Here is a 24,879-nt window from a genome sequence, read left to right on the forward strand (position 1 = left end):
CATTTACAAAAAAAAAATATTTATTTAAAATTTTGGGTTGATTTAGCTCATGTCATCTTAACATACAAGAATTTAGAAAAGAATATTTAATTTTTAAATTTCTGTTGCTCTTGGAATGCCAACTTTTATTTGAGCTGTACGAGTTAGATTCGGATATATGGTCTGATCACATAGTTTATGAAATATCAGATTGTATGAATAAATCAAGTCAAAGCAAGAAGATTAAAGCTTTAGTTTTTAGGACCTCAGCTGGATGGGGTTAGGGTAGTATTCAGATTTTCATCTCTTACTTGATTTCAATTTTTAGAGTTTGGTTCTTGTTTGATTTTTTTAAAACCTAATATGATTCAATTTTCTAAACTAATTTAGATTTAGTATAATTTTTTTAACTTTTCTAGTTTGACTTTTTATATCTCTTTCTCTTAGTCGGTTTAGGTTTTTATATCTCTCCCGAAACCTCAATTGGTATTAAAATATGTTATTCTTAATTTAGATAAATACTAGAGATATAGATTTACCTTAAGAAGACTTATTTACTATTAGGCTTCTCATTGTTATTGAAAAGATAAAGATGAGAGCTTTTCTTAAACCTATTGATGAATGAGTTTGACTTTCAATTGTTTATGACTATTCTCCTTGAGAAATTTAGAGAAACTGTTGTGACAAATTAAATTATATTTCTATTAGATAACATAAATCTCTTCTTTATCTACATTTACTAAGAATTCAATCACTAGTGGATCGGAAGATTATCTTTGAATGAACAATTCAATTTTCATAAAAATTAAGTTCTTCTTTCATTTTTAGAAAATATGGAGTAAGAATTTTAAATAATTAGATGTATCCTTTTTAAGAAAAATAACTAATATCTAAATTCTTAACAATAAATTTAATGTAAAAGAAAGAAGAACTTATTTAGCATTAAGAACATATAAGAGATTTAGAATAAAAGAAATATGTTTTCAACAAGCTGTAATTTATTTAGCATCTTAGACAACGTCACGTATCACCTATGTAATTTATATACATCACCTATGCAAAATATAAGCTCTAAAATTTAACATTATGTATATTGAGATTTAAAAAAAAAATCACACATCACTTATATAATTTATAGGCTCGCCTATGCAAAATGTATGCTCTAATTTAAAAAAAAAAAAAACGCAACACATCATTTATGTAATATATACGCACTACCTATACAAAATATAAGCTGCAATTTCCAACGATGTGCGCATCAAAATTAAAAAAAGAAGACCACGCATTATATATGTAATTTATACATACTATTTATACAAAAGGTACGGTTTAATTTTTAACAATGTACACATTAAGATTAAACGATTAAATTATATAAAATATAATTAAGTCTAAGTTAGTAAAAATATTTGAATTTAAAATTCGATAATAGAAAAGCCTATTTCAGTCGATTTAAGTGGAATAAGATTAGCAGCAGTTTAATCTTGATGTCAGGCCCCACTAGAATAACTTTGCCTTGAGGACCTTGCTTTATATATGTAATTTCTGGATCAAGCTTAATATTTGAAGTTATTATAAGCAGACTACGAGTTGTCTCTTGAAAGAAAAGTTGAATATTTCTGAGTTTGCCTTTGTGTTTTACTATTCTTCCAAGATGGCACTGCAAATTATTTGAAGGGACTAATGCTTATTCTATCCTACCTTATAGTTGCTGTCAGTTTCTTCGTTCATGTCGATCCTGCAGCTAGTAAGTGGAACAATATATTTTATGTCTATATATATGAGAACAATTTTGTAAGCTACCAAAATGGCCTTATTTTTTAGATCAATTCAGTTTGATTGTTATCATTCCATATTATAATTTTCGTCAGCAAAAGTGATTCAGGTGTTCTTTTTTTCTTGAATGTGTACTCTCATTGACAACAATTTCAACAGGTGATGATTAATGACAGAGAAAGAGAAAGTCTCTCAGTGTCATCAATCCACGCAAAATATATGGCAACTATGCGGTGCTTCATCCACCGATGAGTCATATGTGACCTGCTATCCAGTTTGTTATTTGAGGATGCTGTTCATGTAGTTATTCTGTACAAACACAAGCAAAGCAAGGAGGCTGAAGATTATTTTAAGAAAAAGAAAAGAAATCATCAATTCATAGAAGTTCTTTCCAATAGGTTCAGGGTTCCATGTCCCCAGGAAAGTTTCATTTATTCTCACAACATTTTAATGCTTTCAGAAAGTTGGTGGTTGTATACAGTCCAAACTGTAGATAGATTTATAGAGATAAAAGCCCAAGGAAATGAATATGATTATTACTTCTGGTATTGTTCACCATCACCATATCTAGTAGTGAAGTTGCTTACCCTGATATCTTTTTGTTGGAATTTTTGCACAGTGTCTTTACCTCTGTGAATGCAAATCCACTCTGTTGTGAGTGAAGTTGTAAAAATTCAACTTATTTTCAAGTAATTTTTACCTCTCTGAATGCAAATCCACTCTTTTGTGAGTTAAGTTGTAAAAATTCAACTTATTTTAAGTTTACAAGGAACATCCTACTTTTGTATACGTTAAAAGTTTCCATCTCTTTCTGTCTTTATGAAATAAAAATAGATGTTGATGCATATTGTTAAATTGGCATGAAAAGAAAATGTAATGACAACAGGAAATTGCCATGACCATCAAGGGGGCAATTTACAGTGAAAAAAAATATTCAGTTTTTTAATAGGCAGAAATAAGTTTTTTTATTACCGAATTGTAAATTCAGATATTTTTTACTTAGACTTAATTATATTTTCTATAACTAAATTCAACCGTTTGATATTTTCTATAACTAAAAAGAGATATTGATGCATAGTTTAGTTGAGAAAATATAATGGCAATTTCAACTCCCATCTCAATAGGATATGGGCATGACCAGCAAGGGGCGATTTACAGTGAAAAAAGTTTCAATTTTTAAATCGACTGAAATAGGCTTTTCTATTATCGAATTGTAAGTTCAGATATTTTTACTAACTTAGACTTAATTATCTTTTATATAATTCAATCGTTTAATCTTAATGCGTACATTGTTAAAAATTAAAGCATACCTTTTGTACAAATAGTATGTATAAATTATATATATATATATATATATATATATATATATATATATATATAATGCGTGGTCTTCTTTTTTTAATTTTGATGCGCACATCATTAGAAATTGCAGCTTATATTTTATATAGGTGGTGCGTATATATTACATAAGTGATGTGTTACGTTTTTTTTTTTTTTTAAATTAGAGCATACATTTTGTATAGGTGAGCCTATAAATTATATAAGTGATGTGTGAGTTCTTTTTTTTAAATCTCAATATGCATATTGTTAAATTTTAGAGCTTATATTTTGCATAGGTGATGCGTGACGTTTTCTAAGATGCTAAATAAATTACAGCTTGTTGAAAACATATTTCTTTTATCCTAAATCTCTTATATGTTCTTAATGTTAAATAAGTTCTTCTTTCTTTTACATTAAATTTATTGTTTAGAATTTAGATATTAGTTATTTTTCTTAAAAAGGATACATCTAATTATTTAAAATTCTTACTCCATATTTTCTAAATTTGAAGGAAGAACTTAATTTTTATAAAAATTGAATTGTTCATTCAAAGATAATCTTCCGATCCACTAGTGATTGAATTCTTAGTAAATGTAGATAAAGAAGAGATCTATGTTATCTAATAGAAATATAATTTAATTTGTCACAACAACGGTTTCTCTAAATTTCTCAAGGAGAATAGTCATAAACAAATGAAAGTCAAACTCATTCATCAATAGGTTTAAGAAAAGCTCTCATCTTATCTTTTCAATAACAATGAGAAGCCTAATAGTAAAAAAGTCTTCTTAAGGTAAATCTATATCTCTAGTATTTGTCTAAATTAAGAATAACATATTTTAATACCAATTGAGGTTTCAGGAGAAATATAAAAACCTAAACCGATCCTATTAGGTTTAAAAAAATCAAACAAGAATCAAACTCTAAAAATCGAAATCAAGTAAGAGATGAAAATCTGAATACTACCCTAACCCCATCCGACTGAGATCCTAAAAACTAAAGCTTTAATCTTCTTTTTTTGACTTGATTTATTCGCACAATCTGATATTTCATAAACTATGTGATCAGACCATACATCTGAATCTAACTCGTACAACTCAAATAAAAGTTGGCATTCCAAGAGCAATAGAAATTTAAAAATTAAATATTCCTTTCTAAATTCTTATATGTTAAGATGACATGAGCTAAATCAACCCAAAATTTTAAATAAATATTTTTTTTTGTAAATATCGAGAAACTAAAACCCTACCGCAAGGGAGGGGCAATTTGCAATAAAAAGTCATTCAGTTTTCTAATTGGCAGAAATAGGCCCCAATTTATCAAATTACAATTTTGGGCCTTTTTAACTAATTCAGCCCAAAAAAATTCCATAAAGACTACCGTGTCCTAAAAGTGTCACGTATCACCTATGTAATTCATACGCATCAACTATACAAAATGTATACTCTTTTTTAAAAATACATATCGAAATAAAAAAAAATGGCACGCATCACCAATGTAATTTATACGCATCGCCTATACAAAAGGTACGCTCTAATTTTTTTTAAAAACGTCACGCATCACTTATGTAATATATACGCATCACATATGCAAAATATATGCTACAATTTTCGACGATGTGCGCATCGAGATTTCAAAAAAAAAAAATACTACAATCACCTATGTGATTTATACGCATCGTTTATATAAAAAGTGCGCTCTAATATTAACAATTTGCGCATTGAGATTAAAAGGATAAATTAGTCTATATCAGTAAAAAAAAAAAAACCCTAAGTTTGCTATTTGATAAATGGGGAGGCCTATTTCGCTAAATGGTTTTTACTGCAAATTACCCCGCAAGGAAGAGGTTTTCTTTTTTGCAACTTTTCCTTTATTCTATTCCTTTCGGATTGGATAATGGATTTCTAAACCAGACCCGCACCGCAAGCCCCCCTCTCTTCCTGCGAGCTGCGGCCGCTCCATTTCCTCCTCGTTCGCTCGCCTCTTCCTACTATAGAGAGAGAGAGATGTCGTACATGCGAGGAGATCTGCTGACGAAGACGAGGAAGCTGGTGAAAGGCCTCGCGAAACCAACCCCAGTTTGGCTCAAAGCCATGGAAGAGTAATCCTTCTCTCCTTCTCGTTTCCTAAGCATCACAATCGATTTCCTTTAATTGGTCTCAATCAAAATGGAGTCTTGGTTAGTTACGCCCTCCCCTCGAGAATGATTCTAGATTAAGTTGATTTATCCCTCCGTTGTAAGTTGTAAGTAGATTGTGGAGCGAAAGGTGCTTCCTTTATTTAGTTGTTCTTAGTTTGAATCATAAACCAGGGCGCCCCCTGTGACGTTTCCTCTCACGGATGGGAAGATGAAGAAGATTGAAATGCCAGAGGATGTCTATGTCAAGAGATTCTACAAGAAGCATCCGGATTCTCTCTACCACGATGCGGTCAAGTAAATCCTATTCCATGTTGTGTTCCCCACCCTTGTTTTGGTAATTCAAATTATTTTTGTAGTTGATCATCTTGACATTTTGATTGGGCAGCTCGATTGGTGAGTAGAACTTTTGTTTGATAATTGCGATGAAATGTGGAGCATTTTCAATGGAGAATGCACTGTTTTCTGGTTGTAAAAGCTATATGTTTTAGTTCTTTCTGGATCATTAAGCTTTGTGTGTGTGGACCAATCATTCACTATTTTTCCGCTCTGAACTCAGTCCAATCACTTGAGTTCTAAATGCATCTCATGACTCGTATTATAAGTTGTAGTCGTGTAGTCGACCTTCAGTGCCTCATTAGCCTTTCTAATGTAGAGGCATTTTTTTACTTCATTCATTTTTGTAGCTTATGCACCAGAGAAAGGAGTTACTTAAGCCGATTAACTAATTAAAAAATTCATTGTTTTGATGGTTGGTTCAAATTTTTTTCTAGAAATGCAACTTTGCTGATGCTAACCTTTCTCCTTTCACTTTTTTTTCATGTATTATTATTCTTTTGATCTTCTTATAATCGTTGCAACAACATATTTCTTCTCTGAGTGAACATTCTAAGTTTTGTCTCCATCTTCAACAGGATAAGTGGATTTGATCCACCTCCTTCACGAGTTTTTGCATGGCGTGTATTGGAGCTAAAAGGGCAGGGAGTCAGGGAAGATGAAGCTCTGGCTGTAGCTGATGTAAATACTTGCCATTAGAAGTTTTCAACAAAAAATAAATCATTATAAGAATGGATGATAGATATTCTGTGCTTTTTCTCTATTTCTTATTAATGCATGAATCTCCTACTTGGATTATGCTTTTATCATTTAAATTTGAACATTTGCAGAAGATCTACTCCTTTATACATTTAACATTTTCCATTTTAGATGGAGTATCAAGCTGAGAAGAAGAAAAAGAGGAAGGCGTACACAGAGTTGAAACAAATTGCACGCCTTCAAGGGAAGAAGCCACCTCCAAACCCATACCCAAGCGCCATTAAAGAAATACAAGCGGAGGAGAAGAAGTATGTTAGAGATCGTTTCTTTAATCCCAAAGTACTTGAGATTGTGGAAAAGATGAAAGAAGAAAAAGCTGTCGAGATGCAAGAGCAACAAAGACGAGGAGGAGGTGGTGGTGGTGGTGGTGGCGGCGGCGGCGGGAGCCGTGGCAATCAGTCTGGTGGTTGGGGTGGTCGTCAACGTTGGTGAAATCCCTCGGTACCTAAATCAAACTTATCATGCTCTTTCTTTGTGATTTGCTTGCTTACAAGTTGCTTAGCTGTCAAAATGAATGATGGAACACAGCAATGAAATATTTTTCAAATGGTTTTAGTGTTTTTTTTTCCTGTCTGTGTGCAATAAATAGAGAATGTTTTGCATCATTTGGTATCAGAATTTAAAGATAACTTTCCAGTGGCATATGTAGCTCTGTGATACTTACTTTCCTCAAAGTCAAGCGGAAATTACTTTTTCTTTATCTTGGATTTCTCATTCTCAATTTTGTGGAATATTCGTTTCCACTTGTAGTTCCTTACTTTCAGTAAATTTTCTTGTTTATTAGTAGCATATTTAAGCTTTGAAGTATTGAAATATAATGCATGTACTTTAATCTGCTTGATCCTCTATTAGGAATGAGAGGGAGACTGATGTGAGGAGAAATGCATAGATGTTTTGGTCAAATATTTCTACCTGTTATGTATGAGTTGCATCATGACTATACTGCATGTATTATGATGACAATGCACAAGAAACTTATTTCTATTTCCTGGCGAGCGTGATGGATGATACCATGGCCTTTTGGCAATCTTGATGTCATTCAGATATCAGAATATCCAAATAATCACATATTTTGAGACAATAAGAAAGGTTTTTGTGCCTGTGTCAAATGATTGCTAAAACATCTTGGGCAAGGCCGGAATCATGCATCAAACTGATAGAGGTTCTTGCATTGGCAATCTGTTGTAAAGAGGGACCAAAAAAAATTCGGTCAAATTGTTTCCACATGTGCACATTTCTTCAGCGTGATTCACCAAAACTTGTAGTTGTTCAGAAGATTTGATATGATCACAGTTCTTGAATAGACTCTTGGAGAAATATACCTTTTTAAGGTTTTCTGCTGCAAACTTGGTATCATACTTTAGCTTAATGGTATGTTCTCACTCCAGCAATGTCCAAGCATTTAACAGAAGTCCTATAGGAAGCACAAGCAATGGACAGGAATAGTAAGAATTTAGGTGCATTGACCCTTTATTCTAAATCCATATGATGTAAGTATGTAACATTCTATATAACATATGATTAACAATTATTATGATTCAAAATGCCTTCTTTTGACCACTAACCTTTCCATTTAGTTTTTACTCTTAGACATTTTTCACTAATCCCATAGCATCCGACCCTCTCGTCCAAATAAATGGTGAACTTGTACCAACTTGGAAAAGGGAAAAAGAATGGAGAAGAAAAGAAAGTGAACCTTCGGTCATTATATTTTATGTTGGATTTAGGATTATGAAATACGCATATTGCATGTGTCATTTTGAGTCCTTTTTTTTCTTTCTTATATTATTTCGCTTCTTAAGTGGATACCTCCATCGTCTTGCTTTAATCCTATAAATCTCTGCTGATTGCAGGTCTTCAGAAGCTCTACTAAGCCAGGAACATCACCCACCAGCAGTTGGCCGATAGGGCTAGCAGCAGGCAGACCTTTCAAAGAATGCCGATAAATAAACATGACTAGTAACCAGGGTGCTCATTGCTCGCTGGATCTCTCAAGACTAGTTTGCAGAAGCAACTCGTTATTTGATCTTTCATTTGCAGATTTTGCTCCTATTTCTGTGATGGTATTTAGATGGCGATGTTCATTTTATAATCATATTTCATACTTTCTTTTTAAAATTCAAATCTCTATTAGAAGCTTGTGATACATCCTTGCTGATTTCTCAATGAACATTTCGATTTTGGAATATTTTTCTGTTGTGGTTTTTATAAATAATGGCTGCAAGTTATGCCACAGTATGGACAAATCCTGCATGTTAGCCTTGTCTCCAGATGTTGTAGCTCCTTTTTTTGGCCCAATATGTTTTTTAGCTTATGATGCAGGACAACTTCTCGATTATAGATTTGACAAAAACAAATAGAAAAAAATTAACCAAACCTAATAAAATCTACTAACCGCGGTGGTGTCAGAATTTACCAACAAACACTCAATATGTAAAAACTCTTAAATACTTATTAATCAATAAAAAAAAATTATAAGTTTTTATATAGGCAAAACAAAGCAAAAGATAAAAAAGAAGAAAATAGTCATATAAAGCTAGTCAAAGCTCTCGTCAAGGTGTAACTCTGTTTATGCCTACACTACACTGGCTTTTTGATGGGCCAATTTTAAATTATGTACTTCGGCCTCCCCTCCCGTTAAAGAGCAACTTAGGTGGTGGTTAGGGAGTGCATGACTGGTTTAATCTTTCACTTGTTGTTGTTATGTGGTGGTGGAAATTGCTCAACTTGGAACCCTTCTAGATGGAAGGATGTCCTGCTAGAGCTTTACAACATTCCACTCACAGACGACATCCCACCTACATGCTCATGCTGAGGGTAGTTACTCTGTTTCAGGTTTATATTATTCTTTTTGCACACTTGATAGTTTTATTAAGAAATTCACAGTTATTGAGCACTTAATTTTTATTAGAAAATCTACCAAGTGTATTTTTACAAATTTTATAACTTTATTACGTAATTCACACAGTTATTAAACACTTAATTTTCTATCTCATAGTTTTATTACAAAGTTTGAGTGTCAGGAAAAACATGCATAACTCAAAAGAAAATGCACTGTGTTTTTTGTGCAAATCACCCCTTCAAAAATATGAAACAAAAATTAAAAAACATTATTATTGAGTTGAATGCCCAAAGTCACTCAAACATCCAGATCAAGCATATTCCATATAATGGATATAACGACCAATTGGTCAAAATATCATAGCATCCTCCAATGTTACAAATCTCTATGCGATATCAAACTACAAGATCCTGCCTGCCTGCCTGCCTGCCTGTCTGGCATCTATAAATCCTTTCATATGCAACTGAAGGTGGTGGTGAATACCAGAAGCAAGCGCGTAAGATGTCAAACATATAAGATCCATCTGAGCAGAGTTTCTTGACAGACATTTGTAAGCAAATAGTTTATTAGACAGAGAAAGAAAGAAGCCAAATACAGTGCACACTCCTAGTTAAGATAAAGATTGTAGGACATGTACAGTCCTGTCTTGAGCTTGCCAAAACATGTTAAAATTTCCGCTACCTTGGTTGTAAAGGGATATAGCCAATTATCAAGGTTGGTAAACATCAGGAAGCTTAAGGCCCACACTGGCAGCAGATTTGTTCAGTATCTTCTTCATTTCCTCAGATCTATCCACCGCTATATTGTATGAAAAAAGCAAATCCTGAAGAACAAAATCATTTGCTCATGAAAGTTAGCTTTCTTGGAATACATGCAAAAGTAATGTACAGTAAAATCTACATAATATTATTAGCAGCAAATTGATCCATCCAAAACTCAGTATGTCGCATGCATGTGGACTGTCGATCAGATTAAAAAGAAAAAAAAAAAAAAAAAAAAGTAAAATTGATGGTACAAATCCATGCAAAGATCTGTACTGTTCTAAATTAACAGGCTAGTATCAAATTAAACTGTGGTGAATCAAATTGAGCCCATACATCAGGCAGAAAAATCTGTCTATCAGATACTAATTCTATTTACATGTGTCAGACAAGTATACAGACAATTTGGTACTGAACATTCAAAAAATCAAATATAACAACACTTCAATTTGAAGGAATGTTCAGAAAAGAATAACATGGTTTACTGCAGAAAATTGTAAGATCACAAATATAGCTTGTAGTAGATGCCATCACCGATCCAGTAAGTGGTCCATGCGGCATTATGAGCAGCTCCATATGCATAAGAATGAAGGTAATGGAGCTTAGTAAAAGATATATGTGCAACTAAATTCATACCACGTCCTCTTAGAAACTTCTAGAAAGGGTACAAATTCAAAGGTACTAATATTTGTCTGGTAATTATAGGAGAAATGGAAAGTATCCCATAAGAGCCATTATATAATTAATGACTCATCTTTAGCTTTGGCCTTAAGATAACTTTGATTCCAATGGGGTGAAGGAAGGGAGATAGCTCCTTACATATTCACAATTACACTAAAGGAATGGGGATCTCAATTACTCTGCTTCAATGTTGAGAATGCACCATCTAATAGATGGTGATATCCAAATGACATATAAGATCTGTACCTGCTTGGAGAAGATAATCAACAATCAAAAAAAGTTCTCAATCAACATTAAACAATTCCGCGTCATGTAGGATACATTGGCCTAACATTTTATTTGCCAGCCACTTTGCTCATGCTCTCATGGTGACTATTATCTTCAAAGAGATAAGAGCCCAAACTATTATTCATGAGAAAGAACATACAGTTTCACCCACTAGTGGCTTATTGGAGAACATAGCTACGGTTAAGAACAGATTGCAAGTATATCCAATCAAAAGAAAATGTATGAGATGCAGTTAAAAGGACACTCTAGTGAGATTCATGTTTCAATTCGATCAAAGAAGAAGAAATACAAGATAAGGTAATGCATATGTGGACAGCAAACCAACAAGGAGCTGACAATATGAGAGAAATGAAGTTCCCTATGTAACAAGCTCCAAAACAAACTAGTATGCAAAAAATATTGGTCATGTGTGGATCATTAAGATAAATGTAGGCTAAAGTAATTAAACAGAGTAACAAGAAAATATTGTGACCTTTGTATCACGAGATTGTGTAACCTAACAAACTATCAAGGAAAGATAAATAAGATGTTTATATCTACTTTTTTACCAATTAATAATATGAGCTAAATGTTAAACATATACACCTCAAATTATGCCAAGCTGAAGGAACCCAAAAACAAAAACCTTATGATGATGCACACTATTAAGCAGGAAAGTGTAATCACGAGCGAGCTTCAATTTGTTGTGAGCTGCAGTTTGATCTGATAGCATAGCATTCTTGTGAAACTCTTCAACTATATAATCTCGGAAATGCCTTTTGCCTCCATCTCCACCTAAATGTTTATCCACAGCTTTTAGAAGTTGGCGATAAACATTCGCGATTCGCATGGTCTCAGATCCCATTTCTTTTCTGCTCAAAAACAAAATTCCTTATCTTAGTATACCACACCATGTATAGCTTCTAACGGTGAACTTTGAAAAATTTTAAGAAATTTGAAAAATTTTGGCAAATTCAATAACCCCTTCCGGGCAAGCTTCAGTTTCTCTATCACTCTACGATCATAAAAGTTAACCCTGACTGGGTCGTAACATTCACTGCGATTAAGTTTGAAAAAGTGAACTCACTTTTATTACGTAAAAGAGCAAAAGAAAACAACTGAAGTTACGAGCATTACTGTACGTGAAATTAATAATTATAGCAGTATACTTGAAGCCTAAGGAACTTCTTTGCACTGGAAGGATAGTTCCTCAATCACCATAAACCGAAGTAAAGAAACAAATAAGCAATGAGTATTCCAGTGATTGCAAGAAAAATTCTAAAAATTCAGAAAAAAAAAATGATAGGAAAAAAAAAAATCTCCCATCCCTCTCTCGGCTGCTGCAGCAGCGAGGAGGAGAAAGTGAGAGAGAGAGAGAGAGAGAGACCTAATCTCGCCGGAGATCGATATTGCCGAAAAACTACTCGCCGTCAGGCAGGGGAGGAGATGCGTCGGGAGAGCGACCGTAGGGAGAGGACCCAAGGGAAGAGAAAATGCCAACCTAACCATAGGTTCGGATCCGATCCGACCCGGTAAAGAGCCAAATCTAACGCTTCCCTTAGAAAGGAACAAAAGATTAGAATAAATTATTTACTTTGAATATCTTTATTTCATATTTTGAGTGAATTTGCAGCAAAACACTATTAGCTTTCTAATCCAAAGAAATAGCCCCCCCAACGAAAACTTATTGAATTGCAAATTTAGGCCTTTTTTACTAATTTATCATTTTAATCTCGATACGCATATTATTAAAGATTAGAGCGTATATTTTGCATAAACGATGCGTATAAATTATATCGATGATGCATGATATTTTTTTGAAATCTTAATGCGCACGACGTTGAAAATTGCAACGTACATTTTGTATAAGCGATACGTATATATTCCATAGGTGATACGTGGCTTTTTTTTTTAACTAGAGGGTACCTTTTGTAAAAACGATGTATATAAGTTACATAAGTGATACATGGCTTTTTTTTAATCTCAATATGCATTTTTTTTAAAATTAAAGCATACATTTTGTATAGTCGATGAGTATAAATTACATAGATGATGTATGACATTTTTAGGACATAATAGTTTTTTGAGATTTGTCAGGACTAAATCAGTAAAAAAAAAAGCTCAAAAGCGTAATTTGATAAACGTGGAGCTTATTTCTGCCGATTAGAAACCTGAATGGCTTTTTGCTAAAAATTGCCCCTATTTTGGTTGGAATTAAAATTTTAGAATAACTCAACCACTTATTCTAAAATCTAAACACCCTTTTGCTCTCTTAGTAATATATTAAAACACGGTATAATATGGCTAGAATATATTTAATAATATATTAGAATATGTTTATAGTGAAAAAAAATTAATATGGGGTTTCCATTTGTGATGCTATTTGTAGTATTTATGTTGTGTCAAATATCATCAATTAAGTCAAATTATTTTAGGGCAAAATTATAAAGATAACTATGAGAAGATAATATAATATTTTAAAATAAAAGTGAAATGACAAATGTCTATTTACATTTAACTAATATAAAGGCAACAAGATCAACTTAATCATTATTATCCTTTGTTCCAATTATCACAATCAAATACTATTTTACTTCATATTTTTATTCCATAGCGCATCATTACCAAACACCATATTGAAAATGGAATAATTTTTTATTCCAGAATATGTCCTCATTTTATTCAATTCTAATTTTTTATTATTCTACAACACACTAGGCGACTTTAGGCCCTATTAGGGATGAAGGCATTACCTGATCCTAACTAAATTTTGTCCGATATGGGTCGAGAATTTCTTACCCATCTTGATATCCGGATAATATATGCGAACATGAATATAGTTTGAAGAATAATATATGTATCATATAATTTAAAAATATTATAAAGATAATAGTGATATAAAAGAATTGTTTATACTTTTATATAGTCAATCTATATTCTTATAGTTAATGATTATGCTCTAGATTTCAATAAGTAAATTAGAATTTCTCGTGGATCCTAAAATAAAACAGATCCGCTCAATATTCAATGTATATCTAATAAAAATAGTTTGAAAATTTTGCTAAAAATTTCATATTATCACACATACCCTAATATACTGCTTTTAATGTCTCAAAAATATCATTACATTAATTTTGTAAAGATAGTTATCATATAAATAAGGTAAAGTAACAATAGACGCAAAATGACTTTAATATCTTGAGAATGTGTTTTGAACTAGCTTGATCCGATTCGTAGCGGTTCTGTACGGGAGTTGGGATCCGCGAGTGGAGGTATGGATTCATAGATATACGATGGAGGTGATGATGGAGTAGAGGCCGAGTAGTTGATGGAGGTGGCTCGACAATAGATGATGGTGGTGGTGGTTTGCGGATGCGGATGCGATAGATGGTTGAAGGCTATGATTGGCCTGCAACTATGGTAAAAACCGTATGGAAAGTAGAAATGGTTAAGATAAAGAGACGAAATGGAAGAAATAGGCCTGCCCTACGAGACTATGGGGATCAGCGGCAGAGGGAGATTAGAAGTTGCCAACGTAAGAGGTGGCGCTGGTTGGTGAAAAAAATGATATGAACGCTCTTTCTGTAGGGGAGCCTGGGAGATAAATAGAAACTTTTTCTGGCCCTTCTATTAGAGTTATGATATAACTCCGTATGCATTGCTCCGCTTGCTGCCATTATGACTTAAAGACCAATGGAGATGCAAAGACATTCAGTATGTCTTGTAAAAATTCAACTTATTTTAAGTTTACAAGGAACATCCTACTTTGTATATGTTGAAAGTTTCCATCTCTTTCTCCATCTTTATGAAATAAAAATAGATATTGATGCGCAGTTTAGATGAAAAGAAAATATAATGACAATAGTAAATTGGCATGACCGCAAAGGGCGATTTACAGTAAAAAGAATTTTAATTTTTTAATAGGTAGAAATAGGCTTTTCTATTATTGAATTGTAAATCCAGACATTTTTTACGTAGGACTCAATTATATTTTCTCTCACTCAATTCAACCGTTTAATCTCGATGTGCATAATGTTAAAAATTAAAGCGCACTTTTAATATAAGTAATATTTAAGCGATATTTATAAAATTTTAAATCCTAATGCTATTTTTCTGGTCAAGACCATGTATTATTTCTAAAAATTAAAAAAAAATCTAAAAATATCATGAATAAAATGTATTAGAACGTCAAGTCCTCAATGTATAAAGACAGATCTGGGTTAGATTCATATGAACATATCAATAGGAAATGGTCCACGATGACTCCATGAGTACTGACTGCATTCTTTGGTAGCAATAGAGAAGGTAATAAAAAGTTTCTTACTTTACAAAACTGTAGCTTCTGAAATTTCTTTGGTAGCGAGGGGCTCGGTTGTTCGGCGGTGCGAGGGGCTCGGTTGTTCGGCGGTGCGAGGGGCTCGGGTGTCCGGCGGCGCGGCGCGAGGGGCTCGGGTGTCCGGCGGCGCGACACGAGGAGCTCGGGTGTTCGGCGGCGCGAGGGACTCGGGTGTCCGGCGGCGCGGCGCGACGGGCTCGGGTGTCCGGCGACGCGGCGCGACGGGCTCGGGTGTCCGGCGGCGCGGCGCGACGGGATCGGGTGTCCGGCGGCGCGACACAAGGAGCTCGGGTGTAGATGGGAAGGGGGCGACGGCAGGCTGGTGTGGGGATTGAGGAAATGAAGTTGGGAGTTGGGAATTTGGCAGTCTTTGCGTATCCGAGTAAAATTAGAAATTTAGAATATATGTGTGTGGTGGGTTCGCCGGTCGACCCATTTACTTAAACGGGTTAAACGAGTCAAGCGGGTCAAAGAAATAAACCCGAACACGATCCGATTAATAATTGGGTTAGACGGGTTGACCCGTTTATGATCCGAATCCGATTAATTTAAACCCAAACCCGATTAACAGTCGAGTTATTGTGTCAGGTTATCGGGTCGAGTCAAGTTTTGCCACCCCTAAAATTATATATATAATACGTCGCCTTCTTTTTTTAAAAAAAAATTGATGCGTACATTGTTGAAAATTGCAGTTTATATTTTATTTAGCCGTACGTTTTACATAGACGGGCTTATAAACTATATAAGTAATGTGTGACCTTTTTTATAGTCTCGATATACATATTGTTAAAATTAGAGCTTATATTTTACATAAGCGATATATATAAATTACATAGGAAATATATGACGTTTTGTTTAGGAGACAACAATTTTTTTAAAGTTTGTTAGTGTTAAATTAGTAAAAAGGATCCGAAATTGCAATTTGAAAATACAGGCCTATTTCTGCTAATTAGAAAATTAAAATATTTTTAAATTTTTGTACCACTGCTTATTGTAGTTTTCATTCACAGCTTTACGCAATCTTTTCTAAAAATATCAAAATTATCTATGCACTAAATTTGATAATATCTTCTTACATTAAATACAATTAAATTTTATAATCTTTACAAAGTATAATTATATTTCTAGTTCTCTTTATTCGGCATTAACAAGAAGCTCATTCTCAAAAGCCATAATTTCTTCTCCATGTTACAATCTCATTCTCTCGGGTGATGAGAAGATCAAGTATGTCCTACTAGGACCTCACAATGATCGATTTCCTTCATCGTCAGCCTCCTCTCTTCTCCTTCATCGTCGATAACAAAATTAGTTCTAAATTGTTCTATCTATTCAATTTTTCATAATACAATCTGCTACATACTAAGTTTGACATTATCAAGTTTGATTTTATGATCATATCCTCATCTAACTTAAAGTTTGGGATAAATCATACATACATGTATACGGTTTACAATTAAAAAAGGCAATCATAGATGAAATTTGTATGCACTTTTATGAAAATGATCAAATGAGCAGAAATTAAGCTATCTGTTTTAGTTTTGCAAATCGTTCTAAATTTATTCTTTTATTTCTTTCTTTGGTTAAATTTAATAATTCTATCAATTAATTAATATTACCTGAATACTATATCTATATAACATTTGTGTTACAGTTTTACTCCTATCTTATCAAATAAAACTTTGATGTCAAAGATAAACTAATAGAATAATTAGTTTACTTATCAATATTGCCTGCTATTGATGAGATCTTTATCTAATAGAGTATATTCGGTTATTTTCTTTATAGATTATATGAACTAAGTGCAAAAATCAAGACATTACAGTTGAAAGAAAAAGAAGGATTGTAAGTGATCAAGAAAAGAAGATAATCCAAGTGAAGCTACAACAACCTCAAATATAATTATCATGGTGAGACAGCTAATGAAGAATACTATAGTAATTAAGCGCGCATACTGATATATTGTAATTAGGGGTGAAAACGGATCGGATATGGATCGGATAATACTCGACCCATATCCGGATCCGTATTTTTAGTTCGGATACGGATATTAGACGGATAGCAAAATTTAAAACCATATCCTAACTAAACGGATAAGGATAATTTTCGGATAAAGGATCGGATCTTAAACGAATATTGATTGAATTTAAAATAATTATAATATTTTATTTAAATATAATTAATACCAAATTATTAAGAGTTTTACGACAAATAATTTTTTTGTATGTCAAATATATAAAATTAGAGAAATTAATCTCTATAAATAATATATAACATATTATTAGTAATAATATTAATATTTACTATTTAAATAAGCAAACTAAAAACTGTAAATCATTTTAAAAAAATACGGGTAAACGGATATTCGATATCCGTATCCGTATCCGAATCCGAAAAATATATCCGACCCGTATCCGAATCCATATCCGATTTTTTTTCAAAAATTCTATCCGTATCCGAATCTGAATCCGAATCCGAATCGGATAGAAATTTTTTATCCGAATCCGATCCGAGTTGGATCAGATAGCGGGTCAGGTCGGAGTTAATCCGACCCGTTTTCACCCCTAATTGTAATGAAAGCTAATTTTATGAACAATAAAATTATATGCGGGACAATCTGAAGTATATGAAACAATGATTGTGAAATATTATTTTCTAAAATCAAGTCCATATATGTTATTTCCTAAAATACTTGCAAAACAAACATTCCTTAGATGTTATTTTTGTTGAAATATTGAAAAGCTTTCATCTTAGCTTAACAATAAAAATAAGAAGCGTAATAATAAATAAGTCTTCTTTAGGTAAATTTATATCTCTATAATTTGAGGTTTCGGGAGAGATATAGAAACCCAGATAAGCTAAGAGAAAGAGATATAAAAGTCAAAATCAAGCTAAACTAGAAAAGGTGAAACAATTTAGTACCAAATCTAAATTGGTTTAGAAAACCGAATCCTATTAGGTTTAGAAAAACCGAATAAGAATCGAACTCTAAAAATTAAAATTAAAAGGAGATGAAAATTTGAATACTACTCTAACCCCGTCCAGCCGAGGTCCTAAAACCTTAACCTTTAGTCTTATTTTCTTCTTTTCTGACTTGATTTATTTGCACAATCCATATTTATGAAGTAAAAAGAGATATTGATGCGTAGTTTAGTTGAGAAAATATAATGACAATTTCAACTCCCATCTCAATAGGATATGGGCATGACCAGCAAGGGGCGATTTACGGTGAAAAAAGTTGTTGCAATGATTATGAGAAGATCAAAAGAATAATAATACATGAAAAACAAGTGAAAGGAGAAAGGTTAGCATCAGCAAAGTTGCATTTCTAGAAAAAAATTTGAACCAACCATCAAAACAATGAATTTTTTAATTAGTTAATCGGCTTAAGTAACTCCTTTCTCTGGTGCATAAGCTACAAAAATGAATGAAGTAAAAAAATGCCTCTACATTAGAAAGGCTAATGAGGCACTGAAGGTCGACTACACGACTACAACTTATAATACGAGTCATGAGATGCATTTAGAACTCAAGTGATTGGACTGAGTTCAGAGCGGAAAAAAAGTGAATGATTGGTCCACACACACAAAGCTTAATGATCCAGAAAGAACTAAAACATATAGCTTTTACAACCAGAAAACAATGCATTCTCCATTGAAAATGCTCCACATTTCATCGCAATTATCAAACAAAAGTTCTACTCACCAATCGAGCTGCCCAGTCAAAATTTCAAGATGATCAACTACAAAAATAATTTGAATTACCAAAACAAGGGTGGGGAACACAACATGGAATAGGATTTACTTGACCGCATCGTGGTAGAGAGAATCCGGATGCTTCTTGTAGAATCTCTTGACATAGACATCCTCTGGCATTTCAATCTTCTTGATCTTCCCATCCGTGAGAGGAAACGTCACAGGGGGCGCCCTGGTTTATGATTCAAACTAAGAACAACTAAATAAAGGAAGCACCTTTCGCTCCACAATCTACTTACAACTTACAACCGAGGGATAAATCAACTTAATCTAGAATCATTCTCGAGGGGAGGGCGTAACTAACCAAGACTCCATTTTGATTGAGACCAATTAAAGGAAATCGATTGTGATGCTTAGGAAACGAGAAGGAGAGAAGGATTACTCTTCCATGGCTTTGAGCCAAACTGGGGTTGGTTTTGCGAGGCCTTTCACCAGCTTCCTCGTCTTCGTCAGCAGATATCCTCGCATGTACGACATCTCTCTCTCTCTCTCTCTCTCTCTCTCTCTCTCTCTCTCTCTCTCTCTCTCTCTCTCTCTCTCTCTCTCTCTCTCTCTCTCTCTCTCTCTAGTAGGAAGAGGCGAGCGAACGAGGAGGAGATGGAGCGGCTGCAGCTCGCAGGAAGAGAGGGGGGGCTTGCGGCGCGGGTCTGGTTTAGAAATCCGTTATCCAATCCGAAAGGAATAGAATAAAGGAAAAGTTGCAAAAAAGGAAAAAAAAAAAGAAGAAAATCTCTTCCTTGCGGGGTAATTTGCAGTAAAAACCTTTTAGCGAAATAGGCCTCCCCATTTATCAAATAGCAAACTTAGGTTTTTTTTTTACTGATTTAGACTACTTTACCCTTTTAATCTCAATGCGCACATTGTTAATATTAGAGTGTACTTTTTATATAAACGATGCGTATAAATTACATAGGTGATTGTAGTATTTTTTTTTTGAAATCTCGATGTGCACATCGTTGAAAATTATAGCATATATTTTGTATAGACGATGAGTATATATTACATAGGTGATGCGTGATGTTTTTTCTTAAAATTAGAGCGTACCTTTTGTATAGGCGATGCGTATAAATTACATAGCTAATGCGTGATATTTTTTTTAATTTCGATATGTATTTTTAAAAAAAAGAGTGTATATTTTGTATAGTTGATGCATATGAATTACATAGGTGATGCGTGACATTTTTAGGACACCGTAGTCTTTTAGGAATTTTTTTGGGCTGAATTAGTTAAAAAGGCCCAAAATTGTAATTTGATAAATTGGGGCCTATTTCTGCCAATTAGAAATCCGAATGACTTTTTATTGCAAATTGCCCCTCCCTTGCCGTAGGGTTTTAGTTTCTCGACATTTACAAAAAAAAAATATTTATTTAAAATTTTGGGTTGATTTAGCTCATGTCATCTTAACATACAAGAATTTAGAAAAGAATATTTAATTTTTAAATTTCTGTTGCTCTTGGAATGCCAACTTTTATTTGAGTTGTACGAGTTAGATTCGGATATATGGTCTGATCACATAGTTTATGAAATATCAGATTGTATGAATAAATCAAGTCAAAGCAAGAAGATTAAAGCTTTAGTTTTTAGGACCTCAGCTGGATGGGGTTAGGGTAGTATTCAGATTTTCATCTCTTACTTGATTTCAATTTTTAGAGTTTGGTTCTTGTTTGATTTTTTTAAAACCTAATATGATTCAATTTTCTAAACTAATTTAGATTTAGTATAATTTTTTTAACTTTTCTAGTTTGACTTTTTATATCTCTTTCTCTTAGTCGGTTTAGGTTTTTATATCTCTCCCGAAACCTCAATTGGTATTAAAATATGTTATTCTTAATTTAGATAAATACTAGAGATATAGATTTACCTTAAGAAGACTTATTTACTATTAGGCTTCTCATTGTTATTGAAAAGATAAAGATGAGAGCTTTTCTTAAACCTATTGATGAATGAGTTTGACTTTCAATTGTTTATGACTATTCTCCTTGAGAAATTTAGAGAAACTGTTGTGACAAATTAAATTATATTTCTATTAGATAATATAAATCTCTTCTTTATCTACATTTACTAAGAATTCAATCACTAGTGGATCGGAAGATTATCTTTGAATGAACAATTCAATTTTCATAAAAATTAAGTTCTTCTTTCATTTTTAGAAAATATGGAGTAAGAATTTTAAATAATTAGATGTATCCTTTTTAAGAAAAATAACTAATATCTAAATTCTTAACAATAAATTTAATGTAAAAGAAAGAAGAACTTATTTAGCATTAAGAACATATAAGAGATTTAAAATAAAAGAAATATGTTTTCAACAAGCTGTAATTTATTTAGCATCTTAGACAACGTCACGTATCACCTATGTAATTTATATACATCACCTATGCAAAATATAAGCTCTAAAATTTAACATTATGTATATTGAGATTTAAAAAAAAAATCACACATCACTTATATAATTTATAGGCTCGCCTATGCAAAATGTATGCTCTAATTTAAAAAAAAAAAAAAAGCGCAACACATCATTTATGTAATATATACGCACTACCTATACAAAATATAAGCTGCAATTTCCAACGATGTGCGCATCAAAATTAAAAAAAGAAGACCACGCATTATATATGTAATTTATACATACTATTTATACAAAAGGTACGGTTTAATTTTTAACAATGTACACATTAAGATTAAACGATTAAATTATATAAAATATAATTAAGTCTAAGTTAGTAAAAATATTTGAATTTAAAATTCGATACTAGAAAAGCCTATTTCAGTCGATTTAAGTGGATTTGATCCACCTCCTTCACGAGTTTCTGCATAGCGTGTATTGGAGCTAAAAGGGCAGGGAGTCAGGGAAGATGAAGCTATGGTTGTAGCTGATGTAAATACTTGCCATTAGAAGTTTTCAACAAAAAATAAATCATTATAAGAATGGATGATAGATATTCTGTGCTTTTTCTCTATTTCTTATTAATGCATGAATCTCCTACTTCGATTATGCTTTTATAATTTAAATTTGAACATTTGCAGAGGATCTACTCCTTTATACGTTTAACATTTTCCATTTTAGATGGAGTATCGAGCTGAGAAGAAGGAAAAGAAGAAGGCATACACAGAGTTGAAACAAATTCCACGCCTTCAAGGGAAGAAGCCACCTCCAAACCCATACCCAAGCGCCATTAAAGAAATACAGGCGGAGGAGAAGAAGTATGTTAGAGATCGTTTCTTTAATCCCAAAGTACTTGAGATTGTGGAAAAGATGAAAGAAGAAAAAGTTGTCGAGATGCAAGAGCAACAAAGAGGAGGAGGAGGTGGTGGTGGTGGTGGTGGTGGTGGTGGTGGTGGCGGCGGCCGTGGCAATCAATCTGGTGGTTGGGGCAATCAGCCTAGTGGTTGGGGCAATCAGTCTGGCGGTTGGGGTGGTCGTCAACGTTGGTGAAATCCCTCGGTACCTAAATCAAACTTATCATGCTCTTTCTTTGTGATTTGCTTGCTTACAAGTTGCTTAGCTGTCAAAATGAATGATGGAACACAGCAATGAAATATTTTCAAATGGTTTTAGTGTTTGTTTTTTCCGGTCTGTGTGCAATAAATAGAGAATGTTTTGCATCATTTGGTATCAGAATTTAAAGATAACTTTACAGTGGCATATGTAGCTCTGTGATACTTACTTTCCTCAAAGTCAAGCGGAAATTACTTTTTCTTTATCTTGGATTTCTCATTCTCAATTTTGTGGAATATTCGTTTCCACTTGTAGTTCCTTACTATCAGTAAATTTTCTTGTTTATTAGTAGCATATTTAAGCTTTGAAGTATTGAAATATAATACATGTACCTTAATCTGCTTGATCCTCTATTAGGAATGAGAGGGAGACTGATGTGAGGAAAAATGCATAGATGTTTTGGTCAAATATTTCTACCTGTTATGTATGAGTTGCATCATGACTATACTGCATGTATTATGATGCGGATGCGGATGCGATAGATGGTTGAAGGCTATGATTGGCCTGCAACTATAGTAAAAACCGTATGGAAAGTAGAAATGGTTAAGATAAAGAGACGAAATGAAAGAAGTAGGCCTGCCCTACGAGACTATGGGGATCGGCGGCAGAGGGAGATTAGAAGTTGCCAACGTAAGAGGTGGCGCTGGTTGGTGAAAAAAAAGATATGAACGCTCTTTCTGTAGGGGAGCCTGGGAGATAAATAGAAACTTTTTTTGGCCCTTCTATTAGAGTTATGATATAACTCGGTATGCATTGCTCCGCTTGCTGCCATTATGACTTTAAGATCAATGGAGATGCAAAGACATTCAGTATGTCTTGTAAAATTCAACTTATTTTAAGTTTACAAGGAACATCCTACTTTGTATATGTTGAAAGTTTCCATCTCTTTCTCCATCTTTATGAAATAAAAATAGATATTGATGCGTAGTTTAGATGAAAAGAAAATATAATGACAATAGTAAATTGGCATGACCGCAAGGGGCGATTTACAGTAAAAAGAATTTTAATTTTTTAATAGGTAGAAATAGGCTTTTCTATTATTGAATTGTAAATCCAGACATTTTTTACTTAGGACTCAATTATATTTTCTCTCACTCAATTCAACCGTTTAATCTCGATGTGCATAATGTTAAAAATTAAAGCGCACTTTTAATATAAGTAATATTTAAGCGATATTTATAAAATTTTAAATCCTAATGCTATTTTTCTGGTCAAGACCATGTATTATTTCTAAAAATTAAAAAAAAAATCTAAAAATATCATGAATAAAATGTATTAGAACGTCAAGTCCTCAATGTATAAAGACAGATCTGGGTTAGATTCATATGAACATATCAATAGGAAATGGTCCACGATGACTCCATGAGTACTGACTGCATTCTTTGGTAGCAATAGAGAAGGTAATAAAAAGTTTCTTACTTTACAAAACTGTAGCTTCTGAAATTTCTTTGGTAGCGAGGGGCTCGGTTGTCCGGCGGTGCGAGGGGCTCGGGTGTCCGGCGGCGTGGCGCGAGGGGCTCGGGTGTCCGGCGGCACGAGGGACTCGGGTGTTCGACGGCGCGGCGCGACGGGCTTGGGTGTCCGGCGGCGCGGCGCGACGGGATCGAGTGTCCCGCGGCGTGACACAAGGAGCTCGGGTGTAGATGGGAAGGGGGCGACGGCATGCTGGTGTGGGGATTGAGGAAATGAAGTTGGGAGTTGGGAATTTGGCAGTCTTTGCGTATCCGAGTAAAATTAGAAATTTAGAATATATGTGTGTGGTGGGTTCGCCGGTCGACCCGTTTACTTAAACGGGTTAAACGAGTCAAGCGGGTCAAAGAAATAAACCCGAACACGATCCGATTAATAATTGGGTTAGACGGGTTGACCCGTTTATGATCCGAATCCGATTAATTTAAACCCAAACCCGATTAACAGTCGAGTTATTGTGTCAGGTTATCGGGTTGAGTCAAGTTTTGCCACCCCTAAAATTATATATATAATACGTCGCCATTTTTTTTATACATTGTTGAAAATTGCAGTTTATATTTTATTTAGCCGTACGTTTTACATAGACGGGCTTATAAACTATATAAGTAATGTGTGACCTTTTTTATAGTCTCGATATACATATTGTTAAAATTAGAGCTTATATTTTACATAAGCGATATATATAAATTACATAGGAAATATATGACGTTTTGTTTAGGAGACAATAATTTTTTTAAAGTTTGTTAGTGTTAAATTAGTAAAAAGGATCCGAAATTGCAATTTGAAAATACAGGCCTATTTCTGCTAATTAGAAAATTAAAATATTTTTAAATTTTTGTACCACTGCTTATTGTAGTTTTCATTCACTGCTTTATGCAATCTTTTCTAAAAATATCAAAATTATCTATGCACTAAATTTGATAATATCTTCTTACATTAAATACAATTAAATTTTATAACCTTTACA

General features: G+C 33.3%; 2 protein-coding genes and 1 long non-coding RNA gene across 5 annotated transcripts; 2 read left to right on the plus strand and 1 right to left on the minus strand.

Annotated features, from left to right (window-relative positions):
* Positions 1-1,650: 1,650 nt before the first annotated feature.
* Positions 1,651-2,515, plus strand: LOC140760409 (uncharacterized). Its single transcript, XR_012104369.1, has 2 exons — positions 1,651-1,726; positions 1,915-2,515. It is a non-coding gene; the product is annotated as an uncharacterized lncRNA (long non-coding RNA).
* Positions 2,516-4,866: 2,351 nt separating this feature from the next.
* Positions 4,867-8,492, plus strand: LOC140759890 (uncharacterized). The gene is made up of 5 exons (XM_073096574.1): positions 4,867-5,173; positions 5,384-5,506; positions 6,124-6,226; positions 6,416-6,745; positions 8,158-8,492. The coding sequence occupies exons 1-4, from the start codon at positions 4,884-4,886 to the stop codon at positions 6,734-6,736; spliced, it is 837 nt and encodes a 278-aa protein (XP_072952675.1). The 5' UTR covers positions 4,867-4,883; the 3' UTR covers positions 6,737-6,745; positions 8,158-8,492.
* Positions 8,493-9,391: 899 nt separating this feature from the next.
* LOC140760270 (uncharacterized) lies at positions 9,392-19,596 on the minus strand. Of its 3 annotated transcripts, XM_073097165.1 has the most exons (6): positions 19,484-19,502; positions 19,326-19,419; positions 18,993-19,115; positions 11,502-11,727; positions 9,828-9,969; positions 9,392-9,682 (listed from the first exon to the last, which is right to left on the minus strand). In XM_073097165.1, coding segments are annotated over exons 1-5 (558 nt in total). In that variant the 5' UTR covers positions 19,485-19,502; the 3' UTR covers positions 9,392-9,682; positions 9,828-9,855. The 3 variants fall into 3 exon arrangements, 2 of the variants coding, with proteins under 2 accessions (XP_072953266.1, XP_072953265.1); XR_012104350.1 differs by having other exon boundaries at positions 11,462-11,727; positions 19,326-19,596; XM_073097164.1 differs by lacking the exon at positions 19,484-19,502.
* Between the last annotated feature and the right edge of the window lie 5,283 nt (positions 19,597-24,879).

Source organism: Typha angustifolia, chromosome 5 (genome assembly GCF_048772165.1).
Source record: "Typha angustifolia cultivar Huaian chromosome 5, ASM4877216v1, whole genome shotgun sequence".
Classification (NCBI taxonomy): Eukaryota; Viridiplantae; Streptophyta; class Magnoliopsida; order Poales; family Typhaceae; genus Typha; species Typha angustifolia.